Raw genomic sequence first — 26610 nt, forward strand, 5'->3', positions numbered from 1 at the left:
AAGGAGAGTGATTACATGTATTTCCACTTGTATATATAATTAGTGAAGAATAAATGCTAGCTTTACGAATTTGGTAATGAAAAGTTAAATTTGGTAATGAAAGTTGAGGAGACTGGTAATGTGGCCGTTGCGATCTGGCAACTCTATTACCCCGCCATCATCAACAGTCACAGCCAAACTCCGATCGAGAGCAGATGCTTATAGCAGTGCAAGCCACAGGTGCTTGTTTTTTGTGAATAAACAGTGAATAAACTGCAATACCTTGCCACTAGAACACACGGGAATTTACAGTGTTGTGCAGTGTTAAGAAATTAGAATTTAGAGTGCAGAGGATTAACTGTGGACTGCAAACTGGCGGTTCAAACCAGTCCAGGAGCCAGGGACTTGTAAGTACCCAGAATGTTTAATATTGTATAAGCTCACCTCTAAAACCTCATTTTATGGTTCTTTTGCATTTATTTCAGCCTTTTATGTCCCTTATTGGTGTGATTTGGGCCTGAAATAGGTGCAATGCATGTCCAGAGGGAGTTGTATAGGTGTTTTTCTGAGTTAGGGTCCATAAGTACAAGTCCAGGAGGCTGGGGCCCAATGTCCGGACAGGATCACTATCCGGACATGCCTTTGGCTCTATTACATCGGATATTGGAGGGATTACTGTATATATATACATAAATATATATATATATATATATATATATATACAGTAGGGCCCCCATTTATGCGACAGTTTGGTGGATAAACAAGCACGCATAAATGGAAGCGCAAGCCTTATGGGAAAAATGGAATTTGGTGAACAGACGAAAATGGAATTTGGTGAACAGACGATCCCCACTTTAGGGGTTAGACTTATGATTACCTATTATATTCACACTCCCATGGACATTAATCTCCTCCATTATAAAGAATAATGATACTTATTCAAACTAAGGTACAGTAATAAACAAAGAACAATGTACAAATGGTTGTTTACCGTAATTCTGCCGAGTTTCAGGGGAGGGTGGGATTCCGTTGCTGTGGGCAAGGTTACTGCCCATCCTCCTCACTATTGCTATCACCTAACACTGCCCCAGAACACCTCTCTTCATCTCTAGAGTGATACTCTTACGTTTCTCTCCTCAACTTAGTGGCATAATAGCAGCCAAATGATATGCAACTCAGACTGTGTGAAAATAAGCGAAATTGTGTGACCGGCAAACAAGCACGAGGTCAGTGGAGGGCAAGCCAGGGGCAGACTGATCACTATGTTCAAATGGTGGGAGCAGCAGAATACTGCCCAACTCTGAAACTGACTCACAAGCAGCGCAGTAGCTACTTGCATCCAGCTAACGACAACTCCACTCATCCACTAGTGATGGGCGATGCTCACTTTTTCTGGTAATCGATTATTTTGATTACTTTTGTGGTCAATAATCGATTAGTAATTGATTATTTTCGATTACTTTTACCTTAAAATAGATATTCCATGAAAATATTGGTAGAGAATAAAGTATAAAATTTTATGATCTTCGGTGAACTTTCCTTTTCTCTCTCTCTCTCTCTCTCTCTCTCTCTCTCTCTCTCTCAGCCTGGCACCAGCCAGGCCAACACAACCTCGCTTAAAATGATGGAGTGCAGTAATACAGTACTGTACATAGTGCATTACCATATGTACTCACCAAGTGCTGGCATCGATAGGGAGAAACAGCACAGGGAGGCTTGCACTTGTAAACACATAATTGTGTTTCTCCCTGAATTTAGGCCCTTATGTGTAGTGAGCCGCATGGAATGAGTTAATTTTGCATAAACTGATAATTATTGAATGAATATTTTGCCGCTCACATAAATGGAGAAACGCATAGACTGAACACACAGAAATGGGGACCCTACTATATCTATATATATATATATATATATATATATATATATATATATATATATATATATATATATAGATATATATAGAACTGGAGTTGTTCGGGAGATGGCTGGTAGAGTTGATCAGAGGGTGTTGCGATGGTTTGGGCATATGGAGAGAATGGATAATGAGCGATTGGTGAAAAAGATAACTAGATCTGATGTGAGAGGTGTAAGGCTGAGAGGAAGACCATGAATAGGATGGATGGACAGTGTGAAGAGAGCGCTGGATGCTAGAGGGATGTCTGTTGAGCAAGGAAGAGTGGCTGTGCGTGACAGAAATAAATGGAGAGAAATTGTGAATGAATAAGTGATGACGCAGCCCTGAGGGGATGTTCTCCCGCATTTGATCTGATCAGCTAGTCAGGTCAGGTGCGGGTAAGGGGATGGGTCCGTTATGATGTGGCAGGGGTAAACCAGTTCTGCTGTCGGGCCCTGCTGCGGATGTCACTGATTTCATTGCGCAATTGACCCTGGTGTGGTGTGGTGCGTTGAGGATCTGTCCGTTCTCCCCTTTGGGGCTAAGATGCGAATGAATGTGTTTGAATGGATGAGTAAATGGGGAGTGTGTCGTCCTGTCTCGGCTACCTCCCTTTCCTTGGGGGAAGCAGCCTAGGTATATATATATATATATATATATATATACGCACACACACACACACACACACACACACACACACATTCTATAATATAAACTCTCAGTTATCCATCAGTGCAATAGCCAGCCTAATGCAGTATCCAGCACATCTGTCTTGGCTCTATAAAAGCCTTATCCTGCTAAATTATGCAACATCCAGCACCGAAACAGAATGTAACCAGTGGTCCAGTGCAATGTCCCATGTTGAGGTGTCTTAACCGGCTCGTAAGTGGTAGCCGACCAGCGAAGCTCGTGAGCCAGTGGAAAAGCCCGCTATGTGCCAACCTATGAGAATCCGTTGTGGGCGTAGCTCATCCAGTGCACCAAGAATTCTGCTCACCCACATTCTCGCCTGGTGATGTTGTAGAGTCAAGTCATGCCTGTATGTTCCGCGCTGCTGATTATGTGGTCGCAAAACCCTGGTGCCTTGACTAACTCTTTGGTGTCCTGTGTTCAATCTCCTACACTGTATTGTACTGTAAAGCCAGTGGCCTGTCAGTGCTCATGTCCTAATGCTCAGTTGTGATTGTTAAACTACCCCTGTGTTCTGTTGTATACTGTACGGTTAACAAGTGCAAGTTCCCAGTGCTGTTTCTCCTCATCGATGCCAGCACTTGGTGAGTACATATGGTAATGCACTATGTACGGTACTGTATTACTGTACTGTATCATTAGTGTATTGTTTTTATATACAGTACGTAGTTTTCATCTTTTACTCATGGTAAAGTTTTTAGGGTAGGGCTGAGACAGATAGAATTACAATATTTAGCTCAGTGTCGAATGTTGAACCGGATATGCAGTATCCGGTGTTTCATGTTATTCGGCATAGGGCTTGGCTGAACTACAACGGATAATTGAGGGTTTACAATATATATAATTAATAGATATATGGTATTTGTTATACAGTGGATGTGCTGGGTATATAAATATATAGTTAATATATTTTCTGGTTAGTATACAGGCATATACAATCTCCTATTGGCATTGTGAGAAGCTACAAAAGGGTGGGTATATGCCTCCTGTGCCCAGTCCATGGCTGCACCAATGGTCTATTGGGTATGCATGTGAGTTCTGTTTCCTGTAGGAGTCCTGTGTGTACATCATGGTCATGAAGATTTGTTTTTTTCTGGGTGTGCATCAAGTGTGTGTCTGTGTTGTGGGTGTAGTGCTTGTGCTTGGGAATTGAGTTGTGATTTCTGTGGTCATGTGAGTGGGGGGGAGTGGGGGGAGTTGTGTTTGGTGTGACAGGAGGAGTGTTTGTGGATGCAATACACCTGTCATACACCAGTGTGCTGTGGTGTTGTCTGGTAGTTGTTGGTGTAGTACATGTGATGTGGATCCATTCTCTGCAGGAAATGCTTTAAACAGATCCAAATGTTTTTCTTGCGCACATGATATGTTGAGAGCAAACTGAGCATGTGTATTTTGTACGGGGCCGAGGATTTCTCTCAAAGTCTCACACTAATGTGAGAAATAAGGAAATGACTGCCAGAGAGTGGTTTCCCGTAATATAAAGAGTAACAGGGAGCAGCTGCCCCCATGCAGGAGATGTCTTCCTGCCAGGCTGGACAGGGGTCCTCCTAGCAGGATGCAAAGCAGGATAAGGAGGTTTTGTTCCCAGGCAGGGGTCACAACTTCTTTTAGCCCAAGGCATCAGGAAGGCTCATTTCCATTGTATGCAGCAGAGGGCACAAATAGCATGGAGTGTTTACCTACTCTGAGCATAGCGTTGCATACTTTATGCAGTGGAACTCATTTGATTTATGTGAAGTATGGTACCCTTTTTGAGGTAGTTCATATACATTGTGTATATATATATATATATATATATATCCATCCATCCATCATCTAATCCTACGTTGCCCCATGAGGAGGTAGGAGCCCGGGGCTAGGAAAGTTGGTCCTGGCATTTAAGTTGAGAGTGACCAGTCTCATTCATCCCTGAGTGGCATTATGTGAGCAATAAACCCCAACCATCCCTTGGATATAAACCTTCACTGGCTTAATCCGATTGGAGCACCTCTATTACTCACTAAACCACCAGGAGCCAAAATTTGGTTATATGGTTACCACCCAGCATAGTAAATGGTTTCTTGGTGTACAGGAAACCATTTGGCTTGTCACTCAGTGTAGAGTCACCCGCAGGCAGAAGGAAGAGGAAAGAATGAAGGAAAGAAAGACAGAAGAGGGAGTGTAAAGTCACCCGCAGGCAGAAGAAAGAGAAAAGAATGAAGGAAAGAAAGACAGAAGAGGATGGATGGAAAGAAGGATGGAAGAGAGGAAAGGGCAGAAACCCGAGAGCAGCACTACATCAAGTGAGTGGATGGTGAGTGCCCCCACCCACCACAATTATATATATATATACATATGTGATGTATCTCAGTAATTCTGTGTTGTAGGGATGGTCTACTGATTAATGCATGCATTGAGTAGGAACTGTAACGTATGAAAAGGGATATGGGAAGCAAAACATTACACATTGACATAGTCATTCCTGCAATACATAAGAATTGGGATGCATAATACGTGGACAGTCCTGTACTGTATACATAGTACAGCATAATACTTAATAGTTTGGCATTATTCTGAGGTAGGAGTCATAAACATATAGTAAATAATAACTGGTTTCACAGGTGCTGCCCGTACTGGAATCACTGCTTTATAAATTTGGAGAAGCATTGGCTCCTCTGCTTGACCAAGCACCCCCTGATGCAAACAAGTTCACTTCAAGCCTTAGTGGGAAATTCAGGCAGATTCCTTCAGTAGTTCCACTAGTAAAAGCTGGTATGTGTTAAGATTACAGTTAGTTAATATACAAAAGTGAATAATTCATCATCAGCAGTATCATCACCGTCATTGTCATCGTCATCATCATCGTCATCTGGACCTCCTTTCCCACCCTTGGGTGGGGTGAGGAGTAGCAACAGCCCAAGTTTGCCCAGTTCAATGGTTCACTTTTCCATTTACCCATCATTCAAGCCCCTGGAATCCTGGCTTTGTCAGAAGCGAATAAACTATGTATAACAAGCTTTTTGTCTGAAGACCTGTGCTCTTCTCATCTTGACTTTATCCAGTCTCATTTTGGTCACTGCTCTGTTGCATTAGATTTTCTTACTGTCACTATACTTCTGTGAAATATGAAAATCTGACTTCAACCCTCCCCCTGAATGATATTTATAACCAATAAATTGGCTGCCAAACAGAGTCTCTTAAATCATCTTGATTACTGTGTTAATTCAGACCTCCGAAATGCATTGTTTTGAAAGCAGGCATTTTAAATTGAACATACTTTAAACTCTGGTATACCTCAATTTAGTGTGATACATACAGTAGCTATTTCCATCAGAATTTGTGGCTTTCATATCTCAGCTTCATGGAAAAGTACAGTGTCTCTTCAGAAAGTATCCGACCCTAAGCTCTAAAAAAATAAATAGCTAACTTGTTGAGCTAGGACACTAATCCATCTCAAAGTAGGCCCCTTCTGACTTGACACACATAGCCCAGCATTCATTACAGTGCCTGAAACATTTTTCAGTCGGTTTTCAGTATCCTGCAGGTGCCTCATCACATTCGTCTTGATCTCATTTCTCATCGTAGATCGGAAACCTTTCAGCAGTTTTGAGCTTGGGGAATAACCAGTAGTCACACGGAGCCATGTCTGGTGAGCAGGGAGCCTGCCAGACCTGCAGGATGTTGTGCTTGGCCCAAAATTCCTGAATCAGTTGAGAAGAATGGCCAGGGGCGTTGTCATGGCGCTGCTTCCAACTTGCCACTCTCCAAAGGTCTAGTCTCTGGGCCGAACTGCATCAGGGAGATGATGGATAATGTCAGGGTAGTAATGTTAGTTGATTCTCTGACCTTCTGGTGTGTATTTGTGATGCACAATGCCACAGTACCTGTAATCGAGAAAAGCTGTCAACATGACAATGCATTTTACCTTGCTGTGGACCTGTTATGCTGCTTTTGGCTGAGGTGACTGTGCATGCATCCATTGGGACAACTGTGCTTTGGTTTCTGGGTCTTACCCATACACCCAAGTCTCACCACAAGCGATAACAGTCTACAGGAAGTCTGGTTCGCAATTTGCACACTAGTATGCCTTGAGCAACATTCATCTCAGAGAAGAGATCGTGACTAATGTGACAAAGCACCAGCAAGAGATTCTGAAAACCAACTTAGAAAAATGTTTCAGGCAGTGGAAAGAGTGCTGGGCTAAGTGTGTCAGGTCAAAAGAGGCAAACTTTGAAGGGGATTAGTGTCCTAACTCAACAGGTTAGCTGTTTAATTTTTTAAAGCCTAAGTTCGGATGCTTTCTGAACAAACCTCATACATTATTAAATACAATCACAATTGGCTGTCTCTAGAGTCTAGACCATGCTTTAGTAACTGTGATGAATCCTTGGACTTGGCTATATTCAACTTATGATGGCTTTGTGAAGAGGTCAATTGTTTTTCACGCTTAGTGATTTTATCACCAAGTTAACAGTGCACATCACATGGATGTTTTATTGACAGCCACATTTATGACTCAAAGTTTTCTCTCACATTGTGCTTGGCACCCACCTGATGTTGAGATTTTGTGCCATCACAGCTGGTATAATGCTTAGGGTGGACCCAGCTTTACCTTCCGCTTGTAGTAATGAATGGGGAAATGATAGATGAGGAAATAGTGACTGGGGAGATGGTACGAAGTATCAGCCGATAAAATCATAAGGAAGGCATATCTTGTTGCGATGAAGTAACGTAAGTATAATACTCATTGGATGAAAATGTGGATGATTGAGATGATTGGGTTGGTTGCAAGAGCTATTGATTTCAGTAGAATTTTTAATTGACCTAAATATACAATGTGGTTCTTGAACAAATTTGTATGTTTTGAAACAAGCAGGTAGTGTTGCGCAGAAATTCGCAACCTTAGGACATATTAGACATAAAGTAGACAGTTTTCAGAATACAGTAAAACCTCACTATAACGGACTAATTCGGGCCCAAGCCATTCAGAAAAAAGTGAAATTCCGATATAAGCTGCATCCGGACTTTCCTCTGCTAACCCTGACTTTTTCTGATATATCAGACATTAGTCCAGATAGTACCAATGGCTTTTAAACTGTTTTCACCACCATTGCAGTACTATACTGTATTATACATTCACTACAATATTCGAAAGAGGGGAAAGGTCAGACATCCGAGAGCAGCACACCACCATATACATATTATACCATTTGAATTCCTGGTGTACAGACAAGCCAAATGGTTTCCTGTGCACCAGGAAACCATTTACTACGCTGGGTGGTAACCATATAACCAAATTTTGACACCTGGTGGTTTAGTGGGTAATAACAGCACTCCAATCGGACTGAGCCGGTGAAGGTTTACATCCAAGGGGTGGTTGGGGTTTATTGCTCACATAATGCCACTCAGGGATGAGTGAGGCTAGTCACTCTCATCTTAAATGCCAGGACCAACTTGCCTAGCCCCGGGTTCCTACGCTCCTCACGGGGCAACATAGGATTGGACGATGGATGGATGAATATTGTAGTGAATGTACTGTACCGAATTATACATTCACTACAATATTCAAGTGGTATAATATATAAATGGGGGTGCTCACCATCCACTCACTTGATGTAGTGCTGCTCTCAGGTGTCTGTCCTTTCCCTTCTTCCTTACATCCTCTTCTGTCTTTCTTTCCGTTGTTCTTTCCTCTTCCTTATGCCCATGGGTGACTTTACAGCCCCCCTTCTGTCTTTCTTTCTTTCATTCTTTCCTCTTCCATCTTCTTATGGGCGACATTACACTGAGTGACAAGCCATGAATGGTTTCCTGTACACCAGGAAACTATTTCCTACACTGGGTGATAACAATATAACCAAATTATGGCACCTGGTGGTTTAGTGGGTAATTAAGGAGCTCCAGTCAAACTGAACCCATGTAAGTTTATATCCAAAGGGTGGTTGGGGTTTATTTCTCATGTAATGACACACAGGAATGAGTGAGGCTAGTCTCTCTCATCTTAAATGTCAGGACCAATTTGCGTTGCCCCAGGCCCCTATGCTTCTCTTGGGGCAACATAGGAGTGGATGATGGATGGATATAATATTATAATACTACTGTACAGTACACTGATAAACATGTCTTTAATTTACCTTATTGTGGTAAACATAGCTGAAGTGGTCAGGGAGTAGACTGTAGCACCAGTCAAACAGGGCAGTACTCCCAAGGTGGATGGAAAGCTGATGACAGGGAGAGCTGGAGCTCCCATTTCATCAGCCCTGGGGACTAGTTCCTGACCATCCCCCTTTGCTGTACTTTTTCAGTGTTTCAGTAACAGAGAGTAGGCCAGCATAGTCTCCAATACAAATTTCTCTAACTCCAAACTACATGCACATTACACACTACAGTTCCTATTCAAAATTTTGAAAAAATGGCATCTTTTAACCAAGCCTTGGAGTCCCAAGGGAGAGGGGGGGGGGATCATAAATGCCCCCACCATCCACCTCTCTCCAGGTGACGACCCAGCGAGATGCCTGGAACCACTGACGGACTAACTTCTTCCTCATTTCTGCAAGATTCCCAGCCTTTCCTCTAACTTTCTCTCTGTTGAGCACCTCCTCTCCTCCTCTAAACCTCACCTTCTCTTCTTAACTGGGACTCAGCTGTCCCAGGCAACTGACAACAAACTCTTCTCTGAATCCTCCAACTTTCTCTATACTCATTTCAAAGCCAAAGATGGCTGTTGTGTATAGGTACACAATGACTTACCTTGCTCTCGTGTTCCTGAGCTTGATTCATCTAAATTCTCTACCGTCTGGCTTTGGCTGTCCTGTCATTCTCTGACTAAATATATCTGTGCTGTTTACTTATCCCCTAATACTACTTAGTATAAAAAATTCTTCGAGTATCTTACTTCTACGATGGAACCCATCCCATCCATTTCTCCTTTCTTTGAAATCTCTGTTCTAGGAGATTTCAATGTTTACCACCACCTTTGGCTCTCCTTGCCTTTCACTGATCCACCTGGTGAACAAGCCTACATCTTTTCTATCCTTAATGACCTAGAGCAGCTTGTACAGTACCCTGCCCGTGTCGCTGACTGCCTTCGAGAGAGTTCCAACATACTTGACCTCTTCCTTACAATTAATCCTTCTTCTTACACTGTTAATCATTTCTCTCTGTTGGGCTCCTCTGATCACAACCGTATTGTCTTAACTTGTCCTGTCGTTCCAGTATGGTCTGTGGACCCTCTGAAGAAATGTCAATTGTGGCACTTTGGAGCTGCTGATTGGGAGGCCCTCAGGCAGAACTTCTTTGATTATCCCCAGAATGATTATTGCTTCCATGGCCGGGAGCCATCTGAGTGTGCTCTGTGCATTACAGAGGTTATTCTCTCAGTATGGAAGCATATATTCCCTTCTCCTCTCCTTTGACTAATGCAAGAATGCCTTGTTTTAATCACTTTTGTTTTAATGCTTTTCACAACAAGGAGAGGGCCTATAAAAGGTACCAGAGCCAACCCACCCCTGAATCACATCTTTTCCATTTCTGTCTGGAATCGTGTTGTAACATCCTGTGGCTCAAAAGTTTTCAAGTCTGTTCTTAACAGCAAAATTTTAAAGCATCTTTCTTATCACAACCTTCTTTCTGATCGTCAGTATGGGTTCCGTCAGGGACACTCCACTGGCGATCTTCTCACCTACCTTTCAGACTCCTTTTCATCCTCTTTAATTTCTAAACTGCCCCCTTGCGGTTTCTATCCTTCTCTCTGTGCTTTCATCTGTACCTTCCTTTCTGGTCGTTCTGTAGCTGCTGTTGTAAACAGCCATCGTTCTTCTCCTAGATCTATCAACATTGATGTTCCTCAAGACTCTGTACTATCACCAACCCTCTTCCTTTTATTCATCAGTGACCTAAGCTGTAGATCTAACCCTATCCACTTATACGCTGATGATTCCACCCTTCACCCTTTCACCTTTCCATTTGGTTCTCACAATGTCCATCTCAGCAGTTGCTTCAACAAATAAGGGATGAGGATATGGCACACCTAATGTCAGACTTGGCTCATATCTCTGACTGGGGTAAAAATAATCTTGTTTTTAATGCATCAGAGACTCAGTTCTTACACCTATCAACCAAACAAAATCTTCCATAGGAGTACCCACTAATGTTTAATAATATCCAGCTTAATCCTGCACCATCTTCAAATATACCTGGGGTTTTATTCTCTCAGGACTTATCTTGGAAAGATCATATTACATCTCTTGTAAAATCTGCTTCCAAGAGATTAGTTGTGCTAAGCCGACTCCGTACCTTCTTTACCCCTGCACAGTTGTTGACTTTATACACGGGTTTTATTCGCCCCTGTATAGAGAACAACTCTCGTGTGTGGGGAGGCTCCCCACATACAGCTCTTCTCAATAGGGTAGAGTCAAAGGCTTTTCGTCTCATTAACTCTCCTCCTCTTACTGGCTCCGTTCAGCCTCTGTCTCTTTGCCACACTATTACATCTTTATCCCTTTTCTGTTGCTACTTCAATGGTCACTGCTCCTCTGGACTGTCTGCTTGCATCCCTCCACCTCTACAATGGGTGCGTAGCACCCGTCTAGCAACAAACTCTCATCCCTTTTCTGTCCAGCTCTCTAATGCAAGAATTAACTGTTACTCCCAGTCCATCATTTATGCAACAGGTCAGCTCTGGAACTATCTCCCTCCGTCTGTATTTCCTACTTCCTCTGATCTCCTGTCTTTTAAACACAGTGTGTCCAGGCATCTCGAAATGAACAGATCTTGAATTTGTCTCTCTTTTGTATTGTTTTTGTTTTTTCTTGGAGGGAATGATTTGCGGACCCCTGGCCTTTGGGTCCTTCTTCCTTGCATAAAAAAATAAAAAAAAGTTTGGGTGATTTCTCTGAGAATGTTGGCATGCACCAGGGACCAGTTTTAAGCCCTTATTGATTTTCATGGTGTTTAGAGCTCTATCACATGACTACAGAACTGGACGCTTTGGATGTGTTGTCTACTGATGACTTGGTGTTGGCTGTGGAGACTAGAATGGAGGTGGAGGAAAGATTTAGGAAGTGGAGAGATGGAATTGGGTGCAGGGGTTTCAGCATAAACGTGGATAAAGCAGGTGATGGTGTCTAGGCTGGTGGCAGTGGTCAAAAGCAGAGGGAGTGTGGCCATATTCAGTTTGCCATGTGTGTTTGGGATGCAGCTCCACCCTATGGACTGTTTGTGATAAAAAGGTGCATAGAGATCTAGTGGTATTGCTGGTAGACTGCAAAAAAAATGCAGATTTCATGTGTGTGGTGTGCAGGAGAGAGCATGTAGACATTGAGATGTGAGAAAGGATTGACCTTCCTGGAGAGTCTCTTGAATGTATGGACAGACTTTATTTGTGGGATATAATGTGTACTAGAAGTGGGGCTGGAACTAACTCTTTGTCTACGATAAGGAGTGGTTGGAAGTTAAGGGAACTGTTGCCTCTCCGGACATTCAGAGCACTCTCGCTACACGCTTTGGGGTCCTTATATGCACCATGTTAGGAGTGTAATGTCCAGTAGTGACATGGGCAGTAAAAGAAAGGATATTTGTTGGCTCAAATGTATAGAGATGATAATGATTAGATGGATGTTTGGTGTGTCTTTGAATGACAGACCAGGGAGGCTAGGATTGCAAATTGATAGATAAGAAAAGGATGGGACTTCAGTGCATTAGTACTGCAATGAGAAGGGGTTGACTGAGATGGTCTGGACATGTGAAGAGTAAGGAGAATGATAACTGGATTCAGAGAGGAAGAGGTGTGAACGTTGAGGGTAGGGTTGCAAGAGACAGACCAAAAATGACCTGGGATGAGGTCACACTGGGACTAAATAGAGGCTGTTACAGATGTAGGAAATGGATAGCCACCATTTGGTGACTAAGGCCAACACATGCAAGCGTGTTGGTGCCTTTACAAATGAAAACCAATGGCTTGAAAAACTACTGTTTCTTATGTAACATATTCTGTCATTGGTCTGTGTATCAACGAGTCACCAAATCCTTTTTTACCCCTGATTTTGGTGATATAAAGGAATAAGAGAGAAGCCAATCCCATATTACCTCTTTTGAGGTGCGGCCAACAGTTAAGCTACCACAATACAGTACATTAATGGTAATCAACCAACTTCCCTAGATGACATGACTGTCACCACAGTACAGTACATTAATGGTAATCAACCAACTTCCCTAGATGATATGACTGTCACCACAGTACAGTACATTAATGGTAATCAACCAACTTCCCTAGATGATATGACTGTCACCACAGTAAAGTATATTAATGGTAATCAACCAACTTCCCTAGATGATATGACTGTCACCACAGTACAGTACATTAATGGTAATCAACCAACTTCCCTAGATGATATGACTGTCACCTTTTCAGATCTGAACTCATGCACGCCATCACACTGACTGGGGTATTGCAACAATGTGATCACCTGGTGCTCTAGTGCATGTAGGAATTTCTTTAAACTAATAACAGAGAACTGTCTGAGATATTGCAGCAGTCAAAGGGTTGGCAATGAATTTCAAATGAAATTAATAAAACTGATGCCATGATTCCTCTTGATGAGATCCCCAATTTAGGTTAGCCATAATACAGCTGATGTTTTCAATGGAATGGAAGATAAACAAAGTGCTAAAGCCAGCTTTTTGTTTATTCCTAAGTGTGTGCCTCAAATGAGAGAAATAGGACAATGCAATAAATAAATAAAATTAAAAGGCATGAGCGGATCTTGAATTTGGCTGTTATCTTGGTTTTGTTTTTTCTTTGAGAGAACAATCTTGTGGGCTCCTGACCGTTGGTTCCTTCTTCCTTGCGAAAAAAAGAAAAAGAAAAAAAAAAAATCTGCCAAGGTACAGCTAATGTTTTTTGTGGACTGAAAGCTAAATCAGCTATCAAATGGGCTTATAATGAGGCATGTTTATGAACCTAAGGCTTCTGGCCTTTGGTTCCTTCTTTCTTGCATATAAAAAAAAAAAGGCAGTCCAGACTGCTTCCGGCGTTATCGGACTTTTTCCAGTATATAAGAAATTAGTCTGGTGGCTCCTCAATTCCAATAAAAGCAAATTCCAGTCTATTGAAGTCCATTATGTCAAGGTTTGGCTATAGATAGATAGGTAACCGTAGCAAGCTAGAGATAGACCAGAAGTACAGACCACCTTCATCAAGGGAATATAGCTCTGTATTCACAGTAAAAGATCACATGGGCATGAGAGGCACACAGTTCATAGGTTCTGGACAGGATCCATCTTATATAAGCAGTTAAATGCAATACTGCATCAGTATATGTATATCTGTCTATCTATTTATCTATATATATATATATATATATATATATATATATATATATATCCATCCATCCATCCATCATCCAATCCTACATTGCCCCATGAGGAGCGTAGGAGCCCGGGGCTAGGCAATTGGTCTCGACATTTAAGATGAGAGTGGCCAGCCTCACTCATCCCTGAGTGGCATTACATGAGCAATCAACGCCAACCATCTCTTGGATACAAACCTTCACTGGCTCAATCCGACTGGAGCGCAATAATTACCCACTAAACCACCAGGTGCCAAATTTGGTTATATGGTTACCACCCAGCATAGTAAATGGTTTCCTGGTGTACAGGAAACCATTTGGCTTGTCACTCAGTGTAGAGTCACCCACAGGCAGAAGGAAAAGGAAAGAATGAAGGAAAGAAAGACAGAAGAGGGAGTGTAAAGTCACCTGTAGGCAGAAGGACAAGGAAAGAATGAAGGAAAGAACGACAGAAGAGGATGGAAGGAAAGAAGGATGGAAGAGAGGAAAGGGCAGACACCTGAGAGCAGCACTACATCGAGTGAACGGATGGTGAGCGCCCCCACCTACCACACATATATATATATATATATATAAAGGAGGAGGCCGTAGCACGGGCCGAACAGGGTAGTACTCCCGAGGGGAATGGGAATGCTGGTGATAGGGAGAGCTGGAGCTCCTGTTTCACTAGCTATCTAACCATCCCCCTTTGCTGACCTTTTCAGTGTGACAGTAACATGGAGAGCAGACCAGCATACTCTCCCAAACATTTCCTCTAACTATCTATACACTACACCACATGCACTTTACATTTCACACAACGTGTCCCACTACGTTACAGGGGTTGGCGCCAGCAAGGGCATGCGGCCAGAAAACTTTGCCCCCGCTACCTAGTGGCGGACTTCTGGGGGGAGGCGTGGCAGGGGTTCCGCCAGCATAGATCTTGGGTCCAGTGCGAGATGGGGCTCGGGCCTGTGCTAGAGGGTACAGGGCATTGCGGTTCCCAGGCTGCTGCTTCCGCCCAATAGAGAGGGGCCCGAACCTGGGAGTAGCGCCCCAGGAGGCTGCCCTATCAGTGGGTGTATAATGGCGGGATAGTTGCAGTGCCAAGACGCGCTTGGAGGGTGTCCCTGCTGCTGTCCTGGCAGGGTGCCCCGAGGCCACTACCACAGCCACTGGTAAGCTGGTGGGCTAGGGGTCCCAGATCCATTGCCTGGACCTGGGACATAGTGCAGTGAGTGGAACCTGTGCTGTGTCTGTCCCCCTTTATTAATACTGAAGATGACAAAACAAAATAAGTTTCAAAGCAAGCCTGAGGACAGTAAATCACCCATGGGGATGAGGGTGGGTTCATGGAATGTGGGTTCATTGAGGGGAAGAGCAGGGGAAGTCGTTGAGGCATTCAGTAGGAGGTGGGTGGATGTGGCGTGTTTGCAGGAAGTCCGGTACAGGGGTGGATCAGCCAGAAAGATTGTTGGGAAGGACTGTTGCTATAAGTTGTTTTGGCAGGGGGGGACAGATGGATATGGAGGTGTTGGTGTGATGGTTGCGGAGAAATGGGTGGAATATGTTATGAATGTTTTGAGAGTAAGCGATAGGATATTGGTAGTGAAAATTCTGTTGGGAAGAAAGATAGCTGCGATTATATCGGCATATGCTCCACAGGCAGGATTGCATGAATCAGAGAAAGATAGATTTTGGGATGATTTAATACGTATAGTGGGTGGTATGCGGGATGATGAGATAGTGATTTTGGGATGGGACTTAAATGGTCATGTAGGTGAAGCAGCACAAGGTTACGAAGGAGTGCATGGGGGATGTGCGTATGGTCTAAGGAATGCAGAAGGGGAAAGGATACTCGAGTTTGGGGAGGCAACGGACATGATTGTGTGCAACACATATTTTAGGAAAAGAGACAGTAGGTTAATTACGTATGAGTTTGGGGGAAATAGCAGTCAGATAGATTATTTTCTGGTTAGGAGGTCCGGTAGGAGGTTAGTGAGGGATGTTAAAGATATAGGAAGTGAGGAGTGTGTGCAGCAGCACAAACTATTGATTTGTGATATGGTGCTTAAAGAACAAGTGATGAAAAAGAGGACTTATGTACCTAGGAGGAAAATATGGAAGCTGAAAAACCAGGTAGTAAGGGATGCATTGTATAGCGAGTTGAGGAGACTGGTGGCTGAACAGGGAGCTGTAGACAGAGGTGTTAATGAACAGTACAGAGCCCTCAAGAACAATTTCTTGAGAGTTACTGATGTAACATGCGGCTGGACAAGAGGACCACCAAGACATAAAGTAACTTGGTGGTGGGATGAGGGTGTAGAAGCTGCAATTAAGGAGAAAAGAAGGCTTTTCCGGGAATGGAAGAAGGGTGGTAGCAAAGAGGAATATTTGGCTGCCAAGCGTAGGGCTAGAAGAGAGGTATACAGGGCAAAGTCTGAGTCACAGAGACAGTTACTTGATAACCTAAATCATGGGGAAAGGAAAAATATATTTAGGGTGGCAGGTCAGGTGAAGAGGGATAATCGGGATATTATAGGTGAGCAGTGTGTGAAGAATGATGAAGGAAGGGTAGTGGTGAACAGTGAGGATATTAAAGATGCATGGAGAGAGCATTATAACCGGTTGTTGAATGAGGAGTTTGACTGGGACAGGGAAGGTTTGGAGCCAGCAGATCCAGTGTCTGGCCCATGGCCTTTGATTGATACTGCTACTGTGAGTGAGGCAATAGGCAGGATGAGGGTGGGGAAGGCAGCAGGTGTGTCTGGGTTGACTGCCGAAATGTTGAAGGCCTCAGGCGATATAGGGGTGAGTTTAGTCACTGACCTGATAAATAGGATTATTTATGAGTGTGTTGTCCCAGATGATTGGCTGAAGAGTGTAATTGTAAATGTGTATAAAGGGAAGGGTGATGGCCTGGAAAGAGGAAATTATAGAGGTATAAAGCTTTTAGATCAGATAATGAAGGTAATGGAGAGAGTTTTAGAAAGTATGATTAGAGAAAGAGTGAATATTGATGAGATGCAGTTTGGGTTTATGCCAGGCAGGGGGACCATTGATGCCATATTCATTGTTCGACAGCTTCAGGAAAAATATATTGGTAGGAGAAGGGATCTTTATTTTGTTTTTGTTGATTTGGAAAAGGCCTTTGACAGAGTCCCTAGAGAGGTGGTGAAGTGGGCAATGAGAAAGCTTGGCTTGGAGGAGTGGCTGGTTAGGGTGGTTATGGCCATGTATGTGGGTGCTCACACCCAGGTGAGAGTGAATGGAGATTTGAGTGATGAGTTTTCCGTGAATGTTGTTATGCATCAGGGGTCAGTCTTGAGTCCCATATTGTTTATTATGGTACTTGAAGCCCTTTCATGTGACTTTAGAAACAGACTCCCGTGGGAGTTGTTGTATGCTGATGATTTGGTGTTGATTGCAGAGAATGAAAGGGAGGTGGAGGAAAGGTTTAGGAAGTGGAGAGATGGTATGGGACAAAAGATTTAAGGGTAAATGCAGATAAAACAAAAGTGATGATATCTAGGGTTGGTGGCGGTACTGTCAAAGACGAGGGAGAGTGGCCATGTGCAGTTTGCCACAAGGGCGTGGGAAGTAGTTCCATCTTGTGTGGTGTGTATGATAAATGGGTGCATAAGAGATGTAGTGGTATCAGAGGTAGACTGCGAGACAATGCTGATTTTATGTGTACGGCGTGCCAAGGCGAGCAGGTGGAGATTGTCAGACGTGAAAGGATTGAACTTGCTGGTGAATCTCTTGAGTGTGTGGAAGAGTTTTGTTATTTGGGAGACATGTTGTGTGCTGGAGGTGGGGCTGGAGCTAGCTCTGTGGCTAGGGTGAGAAGTGGTTGGAAGAAGTTCAGGGAGCTCTTGCCTCTCCTGACATTGAGAGGGCTCTCCCTACGTGCTAAGGGGTCTTTGTATGCAGCATGTGGTAGGAGTGTAATGCTGTATGGCAGTGAGACCTGGGCAGTGAAGTAGGAAGATATTCGCCGGCTCAGACGTACGGAAATGACAATGATTAGGTGGATGTGCAGTGCGTCCCTGCGTTGAAGGCCTGGAGGGGCTGGGTTTACAATGGAAGAGTTGAGAGGTAGGATGGGACTGGAGTGTATTGGTGTTGTGATGACGAGAGGTAGATTGAGGTGGTTTGGACATGTGGAGAGGATGGGGGATGATAATTGGGTGAGGAAGGTGAGAAGTGTTAATATTGGGGGTGGGGTTATGAGGGGTAGACCGAGAAAGACATGGGACGAGGTCATTAAGTGTGACCTTAGGGTTAGGGGATTGAACAGGGAGGCTGCAATGGATCGTGCAGCGTGGAGAGCCGCCATTAGGTGACCAAGGCCGACACATGCAAGCATGTTGGAGCCTTTAAAAACGAAAAACGCATATATATGAAATACCAGCACGGCGGGATGAGCCCGACACCTCCATCCCAGGAGGAGAAAGTGGGGGGGGTGACACCCACCCCACAAGGAGACAACGGAGGGGCTGAATTACCTTGGCGGATGTCCAGGCAACAACGGCGCAGCTTCCTCGCAACCCGGCGCCCCTCTTCCGTGCAGCCAGACCACTCGGCAGCGTATGGAAAAAGTACACTACTCTCCAGCAGAGGGAACGCTCGCCAGAATCGGGGGGTGACTTGCAGTGGCAAGTTCTCAGGCACACCCTCGGTTGCCGAGTCTTCTGGATCAGCTCCACACCTAACTGAGGACTCAGGAGGAGCCTCTAGGGTTGCTATTCCTCTGCCTAGACTGAAGGAGGGAACGCTTCGTCAGAGCTGTGGCAAAAGCCAAGAGTGTATGTCCGACCTCTTCCTCCCAATGTCTCCAGGGTAGGAGGCCCTAGCCCTATGACAGGAGTGCCCCCGCACCCCTAATCCACGTTGGAGCACAGGCAGTGCCCAACGGGGCTGCCTGACGAAAGGAGTCACCTCTGGCTCACCCCACTGCCCTGATGTTAGAGCAAGATGCCACTCTTTCCAGCTCTCTCCTTGGAAGGCTAGAGTCTCTACCCCTACAGGCTCCCCACCTAAGTCCAGATAAGACGAGGTGCCCATGAGGCCTGGAATCTAGTCCCTGCAGCCCGGGCCACCCCAGACACTGACAGGCTCTGCCAGGATCAGAGGCCACAGCCCTACCCTGTCAGCCTCCCTCTGCAGCAGAGGCCGTGGTCCCTGGAGCCAGCAGGCCTCCCCAGGTGCTTGCCGAGGCCGAAGGACCTCCCCCAACGCAAGTGGCCGCAGTTCTCCCCTGACGGCCGCCCTGGACCGGGGTACGGGCCGCCCTACCTCGGCAGCACCCGCCTCCCGGCCGACCCTTAGGCCGGGCCTCCACCAGGCCCTCCCCCAGGCCCCAAAAACGACCAAGGGCCAACAGCGTACAGCCTGACTTCTGGCCCTCTTCGGGCCCAGTCCTGAGAGCCCTGCCTCCTGCAGGGCCGATGCGGCAAGAAAGCCACCCCAGACACCGCCCCTTTATTCCCGGACTTGTGGCAACTCCATGGGCCCCACTGTTCTGCACAGCTCCCCGGACAGCCCGGCTCCCACGCCTGGCCACCACCTGGAGCTCCCTGCATAGGCCCTCTCCCCCGTGGGCCCTGGTCCCCTTTCTGTCAGAACTGTGAGTGACAGGTCTCGGATTATATACATTCCCAGTGTTGTGAACCCGCCCCCCCCCTTTCTCAGTGAACTACCAGTGAACCATTTTCCTGTGTTCCTCTCCCCTATCCCCATATACGGCACACGCCTCCCCCTCCCATCAGTGTTTCCCTCCTCTTGCTGAAGAGTCGAGCCCCTGTGAATCACATGCCGAGTGTATAACCCCGGCCCCAGGTTGAGACCCCCCCTCCCCTGTGGACAGGACAGACGAGCCCGTATCACTCACGTAACACAGCAATATCTCAGTACTCGATCCTCCCCCTCCTCTCCTCCCTGCCCCGGGCCTGGCCCCACAGAGAGAAACCCTCCATATCCTCAGTAAGCCCCTTACCCCCCCACATTTCCCCAGTGTGTCCTATGGTATATTCTCGACCTGTGTGACATGTTTATAGGGGCTAAGTTAGCTTATAGGGGCTAAGTTAGCTAGGGACTGCTGTACATGTCACGCGGAGATGATGTATTAGCTAGGACCTGTCTATGTCACGCCAACACCTAGGCTTAAGAGCTGTCCCTGTGGGTATACCAGATTGTGTTGTATGTACAGTGGGGCACCAATTTTCACGCCTAATTGGGTCCAAAAATAATGCGCGAAAGTGGAATTAGCGAAAGTTGGGGCATTGTCTTTATGGTAAAAAGGCTAATTGGTTCCCGGTTATCCTAAAGTAACATCAGATTTTCATTTTCACTTGCAATACAGTACATCAAATCACTATTGTACATTGCATTGTGAGATACAAACAATAAAAACTGTACAGTACACATTATATGAGGAGAAACATACCACAGAGACCAGGTTGAGGTGTTTAATGGATGTTGGCGGTAAGTATCCGAGGCGCGTGGCGGGCTTATTTAGCCACGCCAGACGTATTGGCGCCACCTCTTGCTGCCTCGCTACCACCATGCTGTTTCCTCATACTACGCACTGTCGATTCTGGGATGTTAAATATACGGCAGATTTCACTGTTTTTTGCGCCCTTGTCCATGTGCTCAACTATCTTCCTTTTCATTTCATTATTATACTGCCGTTTCTTCACTCCAACACGATACTCTCTTTTAGCCTTGGCCTTTCCTCTCGACTTTGAATGTCCCGGCCACTTTTTATCACCACCACTGCCTCCCGGCCCTCCCCCCACACCACCAGGCTCTCCCCCCACACCACCAGGCCCTTTCCCCACACTACCAGGTATAGTAGAGGCCATTGAACCGTGAGAATCCAACACAATGGAGCTAGCACGCTCGTACACAATGGCGGGAATGGATGGACAGAGTGTTGACATGACGTCATTCAAGATGGCGGTGGGTTGCGGGCGGGCGGTGCAGTGCAGGAAATTCAAAGTTCAAAATATTGTCCCAAACCCAAAATTTGTGCGCGAAAATCGATTTTTTTCAAGCGAAAGTGGAAGTTAGGGAATATTTGGTGCATGCCGCGAAAGTGGATTCCGCGAATCCTGCTGTAGCGAAAGTTGGTGCACTACTGTAAACCTCTCTGTATTGATATATTATTTATATTGGCAAAATATTGCTTGTGATACTGTGAGGAAATAACCCAGATGTGAGACAATGATGCTGAACTAGGTGGTCAGTGATTCAGACCAATATCAGTGTAAGGCATTGTTTAAATTCGACTCTGGTCATAGAATATTGTGTGTGTAATTGTGTCTCTATTAATATATTGATGTATTTGTTCACTCGTGGTGTTTTTGTTTTCCTTCCTTGCTAGTGCTGACCCGGTCAGGAATTAAGGACCCAGACTTGCACCGTGACTGGACCTGAGAAGTCGGGACACTGAACACGCTGCATAACGCTGGTGGCTAGTGGTGGTTCTTGACCCGGCAGTAAAACAGAAAGGAACGGAAATTCCGCAACCATGGTGGCCAAACCACGCGTTCAACTCCCAAAGTTTGACGCTGAACTCTACGATATACACACATATATGTCTGTGATCAAAGCCATACTAGACATAAGTTTTGAGAATGATTGCAAAAAGATAGCAGTCACATTCCCCCACCTTGGAAAAATTGTCTCAAGCATAGCCACAAAATTAGTTCCGGAGCTGAAATGGGACCAATTTCAACAAATCGTGACCCAAGCCATCACGCTTTCCCTAGGGAAAGTCGTCGCCTTCTCCCAGTTAGACGCACTAACTTACGACGGGAACTTGGACGACACCCTCATTCAAACTCGACATCTTGTCGCCACTGCCTACCTGGAGGCAGACCCTCAAACCTGGGACCAACATATGTTTAATACTCTCCTACGAATACTCCCCAGTGTGGTCAGGGAACATTGTACCATTTGCGACCCAACTGGGGATATTGACAAAGATATCCAGTTGGTGAGGCGCCTGCTCGCCGCCCGCTCCGCGCCCCAACAGATAGGGGCAGTGAGCAGAATCCCCACCCGCAAGCTGCCCCCCAACAACCCCCAGACACCAACCCCACACCTGCTGCCCCAGGAACCGCCAGCCCTTCCCCAAGCCATGCCCACCAGGAAGCAACCTACTCCCAGGGAAACGTCCAATCTCATCTCCATCAACCCCTGGGAGTTCACGACATGCAGTCACTGCTGCCCCATACACGATATTAGAGAGCAACTAAAGGCTGGCCAGCGAGGAGCTGCTATCCAGGGGCGCCGCAAAGTGTCGGCCATCGAGGATGATCCGCCTGACGAGCCCTTTCCCCCTGTAGAGGCCCCCGACGCCGACGAGGCGGACATAGGTGGCGAGGGGGGAGGTGCCTCACCCCAACTGGATTTTTAGGACAGCCCCCGCACCTCCCTATGGTGGTGGGGGCCACATCACACAAGTATCGTCCCCCGATCTACGACAAGGCCAGGTTAAATGGGGTGAAAGCTCGACTGCTGGTTGACACGGGAGCAGCCAGATCGTGCTGATACCATCACTTCTACTCCCATCACGCCAGAGCCTTCGGCCCTCTCCTCCCAACCTCGGCCCACCTCATAGACATGGGTGATGGCCCCCTGCCCATCCATGGGGAAACCCAGGCTCTTCGTGTCCAGACTCACCAAAAAGCAACCGCTCAACACCAGTTTGTTATATTTGACTCCCCCTGCCCTGCCTACGTCGGGTATTTGGGGTTGGATCTGTTGCAGAAACTCCGGGCCAACATCGACTGTCATGGAAGGCGGTTGCATTTCCATAAGGCACCAGATCCACCCCCTCAAGCTCTGTGCATGTGCCACATCATAAACCCTCCCTCTCACCCCCCCTTCCACCCCCCCCACCCCTTAATCCTGCCCCTGCAGCTACTATCCTGCCCCCACCCATCTTCCCAGCTACATTATCCTCCACCGTAACCATTCCCCCCCACCACGAGACATGGCTCCCTTTGCATCGACCCACTGACACCCATGTAGTATTCTCCCTGCTGCCCCAGCGGGCGCCATCACCTCCTGCCTCCTTTCTCCCACCTTCCTCTCCCTGCACCTCGCTGTGGTCCGCGCGGCTAATTTCTCCGCCTCGCCCCTTACCCTCCTCAAGGGTCTAGTAGTAGGCGAGATGAAAGAGGCAGAGCCCTGCGCCGCCCCCCCCCCCTCATCCCCTAACTCTCCGACCCTCCCACCACTCCCTGACCATCTCTCCCCTAAACAAACCACCGACCTGCGACTCCTCCTCCTGGACTTTCAGGACATCTTCTCATCGGGACCCACCGACATCGGTCACACCACCATCCTGTCCCACGAGATACACACGACGGGCCCCCCCATCCGGCAACCCGCTCGCCGGAAAAACATCACGCAACGGGCCAAGGAAGACCGGCAGGTCCAGGACATGGTCCTCTTCTGTCATCTTCGTCAAAAAGAAAGACGGAACACTGAGATTCTGCGCGGACTGCCATCACCTAAACGATGTCGCTATCAGGGACACCACTCCCTACCGAGGATTGACGACTCCCTGGATTCACTTTACGGGGCTTCTTGGTTCTCCACCTTAGATTTACAGTTGGGATACTGGCAGGTCCCTGTGCACTCAGAGGACCATCAAAAGACCTCCTTCTCTACCAGCAATGGGAAGCACTATGAATTCAGCGTGCTCCCTTTTGGCCTCTGCAACGCCCCAGCAACATTCTCCTACCTCATGGAGTCCGTCCTCAGCGGCCTCACGTGGGAAATCTGCCTCGCCTACCTTGATGACGTCATCATCTTCAGCAGGACCTGGCCCGACCACCTCCACTGCCTCCGCTAAGTTTTTTCGCAAATACTTCATGCTTGGCTTAAACTCCGGCCATCCAAGTGTGTTCTAACCCAGCAATCCGTCTCCTACCTAGGACACGTCATATCAAAGGAAGGCATTGCACCGGACCCAGAGAAACTTAGAGCCATAGCCGACCTCCCCCTGTCACGAGACGTGCACGACACATGCGCCTTCATAGGCCTCGCCTCCTATTACCGGCGTTTTGTAAAAGGCTTCGCTACCATCGCCAAACCACTACATGATCTCACCAAGAAGGGGGAGCCATTCACTTGGACTGAGGAATGCCTACAAGCCTTCCGGAGCCTCAAAGTCAAGCTCATCACAGCCCCCGTAGTGGCATTCCCAGATTATATCATCCCATTCCACCTCTACACTGACGTCTCACTGGTGGCCATAGGCGCTGTACTAGCACAGGTACAAGACAGCAGGGAGCACATCATCGCCTGCGCTAGCTGTACCCTTAACCAGACTGAATGAAACTATGCAGCCATGAAACAGGAGTGCCTCGGTATCATCTGGGCACTAGAATACTTCCGTGCATACCTGGTGAGCACCCACGTGACCATCATCACCGATCACCAGTCACTACAATGGCTCCGTCAATCCGACACCAAAAATGCACAGATGATCCACTGGAGGGAGACCTTGGAAGAATTCAATTTGGGTATCTCGTACCGACCTGGAAAACTCCACACGAACGCAGACACCCTCTCTAGACTCCCCGTGAGTGCCATCCAATCCGTGCCCACCCTACTGCAACAATGGCAAGCCAAAGACTGCCCAGACTGGATGCCAGCCCATCTGTTTTCCAAACTACAAAGATCGGGCGACTTGTACACCCAATCCGGCCACATAGCCCTTGACCCCGAGGCCGCAATAGACACCCTTACCCATCTCCACTCCGACAACGTGATACACCTCGGCACCAAAATATTGCTCCAGGCATTTAACATTTTCTGGGCCCCACACCCCTCTAAATTAGTGCAACAAGTAATCCAAGCCTGCTGAGCGTGTGCCCTCGGGAAGGACACCACCCGTACACCAGGCCCCTCGGGTCACCTAGTGGCCAGCAAACCGTGGCAGCTGCTATCAACCGATGTGGTCGGCCCCCTTCCCTCTAAGTCAGGCTACTGCTACCTCATTACGTTTGTAGACACCTGTTCTAAATTCCTAGTTGCCTGTCCGGCGAAAGAACACCACGCCCTCGCCATCGCAGATGCGATGATCCGCCACGTGTTTTCCATACTTCAGGATTCCCCAAGCCCTCCACTCTGATAATGCACCCGAGTTTACAGGTAAAGTCTGGAAGGAACTATCCACCATCTTTGGATATAACATTTCACACTCATCCCCCTACTGGCCACAAGGAAACGACATTTGTGAGCGCAACCATCACACTCTACTCAACCAGGTGCACACCCACATTCAAGCCACCCAGGATGATGATTGGCTAGCCCACGTTAAAATTATACAATGGGGCATAAACACCTGCCTGCTTGAAGACGGCATCACGCCACATGAAAGACTATTTGGCGAGCCGCCCCTACTCCTCCCCCTCCAACCCCCCCACCAACCTCACCTCCTCCGACCGCCTAATCCACCTCAAGCAGAAACTCAAACACCTACAGGCTGCGCAAGACCTAACCCCAGATGACACACCGGCTAATCCCTACAAATCTGGCGACCTCATCATGATTGCCACCCTACCTACCCCCCACAAACTTGCCCCGCACTGCACAGGCCCTTATGAAATAGTCAACGTCCCCAACCTGTACCAGGTCACCATTAACGACCACAACACCACCCGCACATATAGAAACCGACATGTACAACGATCCCTGCCGCCAAGCACACCACCACCTCCGAACCGGAACTCACCCAACCTGCCCACCTCCGCCCCCCTGACTCAGGAAAATTCCTACGCCTGTTACCTGTCCCCTTCCTTCTCCTCAAACAACACCTCCGCCACCTCCACCCCCCCCCAGCATCTTCACCCTCCCCACCATCCACCACCATCCCTCCCCATCTCTCGGAATCGCCTTCCGCCATGTCTAGCCCCCCCCCCCAACAACCCCCAAGTCCTGCACCTGCGCCTGTCACCACCACCCCATCCCCTACCTCACCACAACACACCCCATCACCAACATCACCCTCGATGCCACTCCTGCCCGCCACACCCCCAGTACACCCGCGTCTCAACCCTGCCTCCCCACCCACACTTGTTCTGACAACCACCCACACCCGATCCGGCCACCTATCACGACCACCCGGCCACTACACCCACACACCCTCTCCACGATCCACCCCTGGCCCTCCTATTGTCCCCCTTCTCCTCAAATCCCGCCATCCCCTAGAGAACATACCAATTGGCCGCCCCACTGAGCCGATTACCTTGAAATGCCCCTATAAATATGCCAACACGCTCGCCCTCTCCAGTCTTCAGCCAGACTTCTTCCCAGCCACCCCATCCCCACCACTCAAAATGAAAATCACTCTTGTCCTCTGGACCCCACCCCGAGGGCGCAAGCGCCGCATCCATGGCACTGACCAACTCCTCCGCCACCTACGACAAACACCGACGCTGTCAGCTCTCACCGTCAGGTACTCCCCACATCTCCAGCCAAACCAGCGAACCGCCTACTGGACAAATTTCCTCCGCCACCTCATGCCCGCACACCACACCGCCACCTCTGACATGTTCCAACTCCAGTCATGGGGATGTGACTTTTTAACCCATGATGATGGTGAAATACCAGCGTGGCGGGATGAGCCTGACACCACCACCCCAGGAGGAGAGAGTGAGGGGGTGACACCCACCCCACAAGGAGACAACAGAGGGGCTGAATTACCTGGGTGGATGT

General features: G+C 47.2%; 1 protein-coding gene across 1 annotated transcript in view; it reads left to right on the forward strand.

Moving 5' to 3' along the window:
* The window catches only part of LOC145412852 (pyridine nucleotide-disulfide oxidoreductase domain-containing protein 2-like), a 276097-nt gene that overhangs the window by 54065 nt on the left and 195422 nt on the right, over window positions 1–26610 (forward strand). The window contains exon 7 of the mRNA XM_080282652.1: window positions 5164–5314. Within this exon, the coding sequence (XP_080138778.1) occupies window positions 5164–5314 (151 nt within the window). The remainder of the gene's footprint in view (window positions 1–5163; window positions 5315–26610) is intronic.

Source organism: Coenobita brevimanus, chromosome 94, assembly GCF_032717465.1.
Source record: "Coenobita brevimanus isolate Jiangsu-jjx chromosome 94, ASM3271746v2, whole genome shotgun sequence".
NCBI lineage: Eukaryota > Metazoa > Arthropoda > Malacostraca > Decapoda > Coenobitidae > Coenobita > Coenobita brevimanus.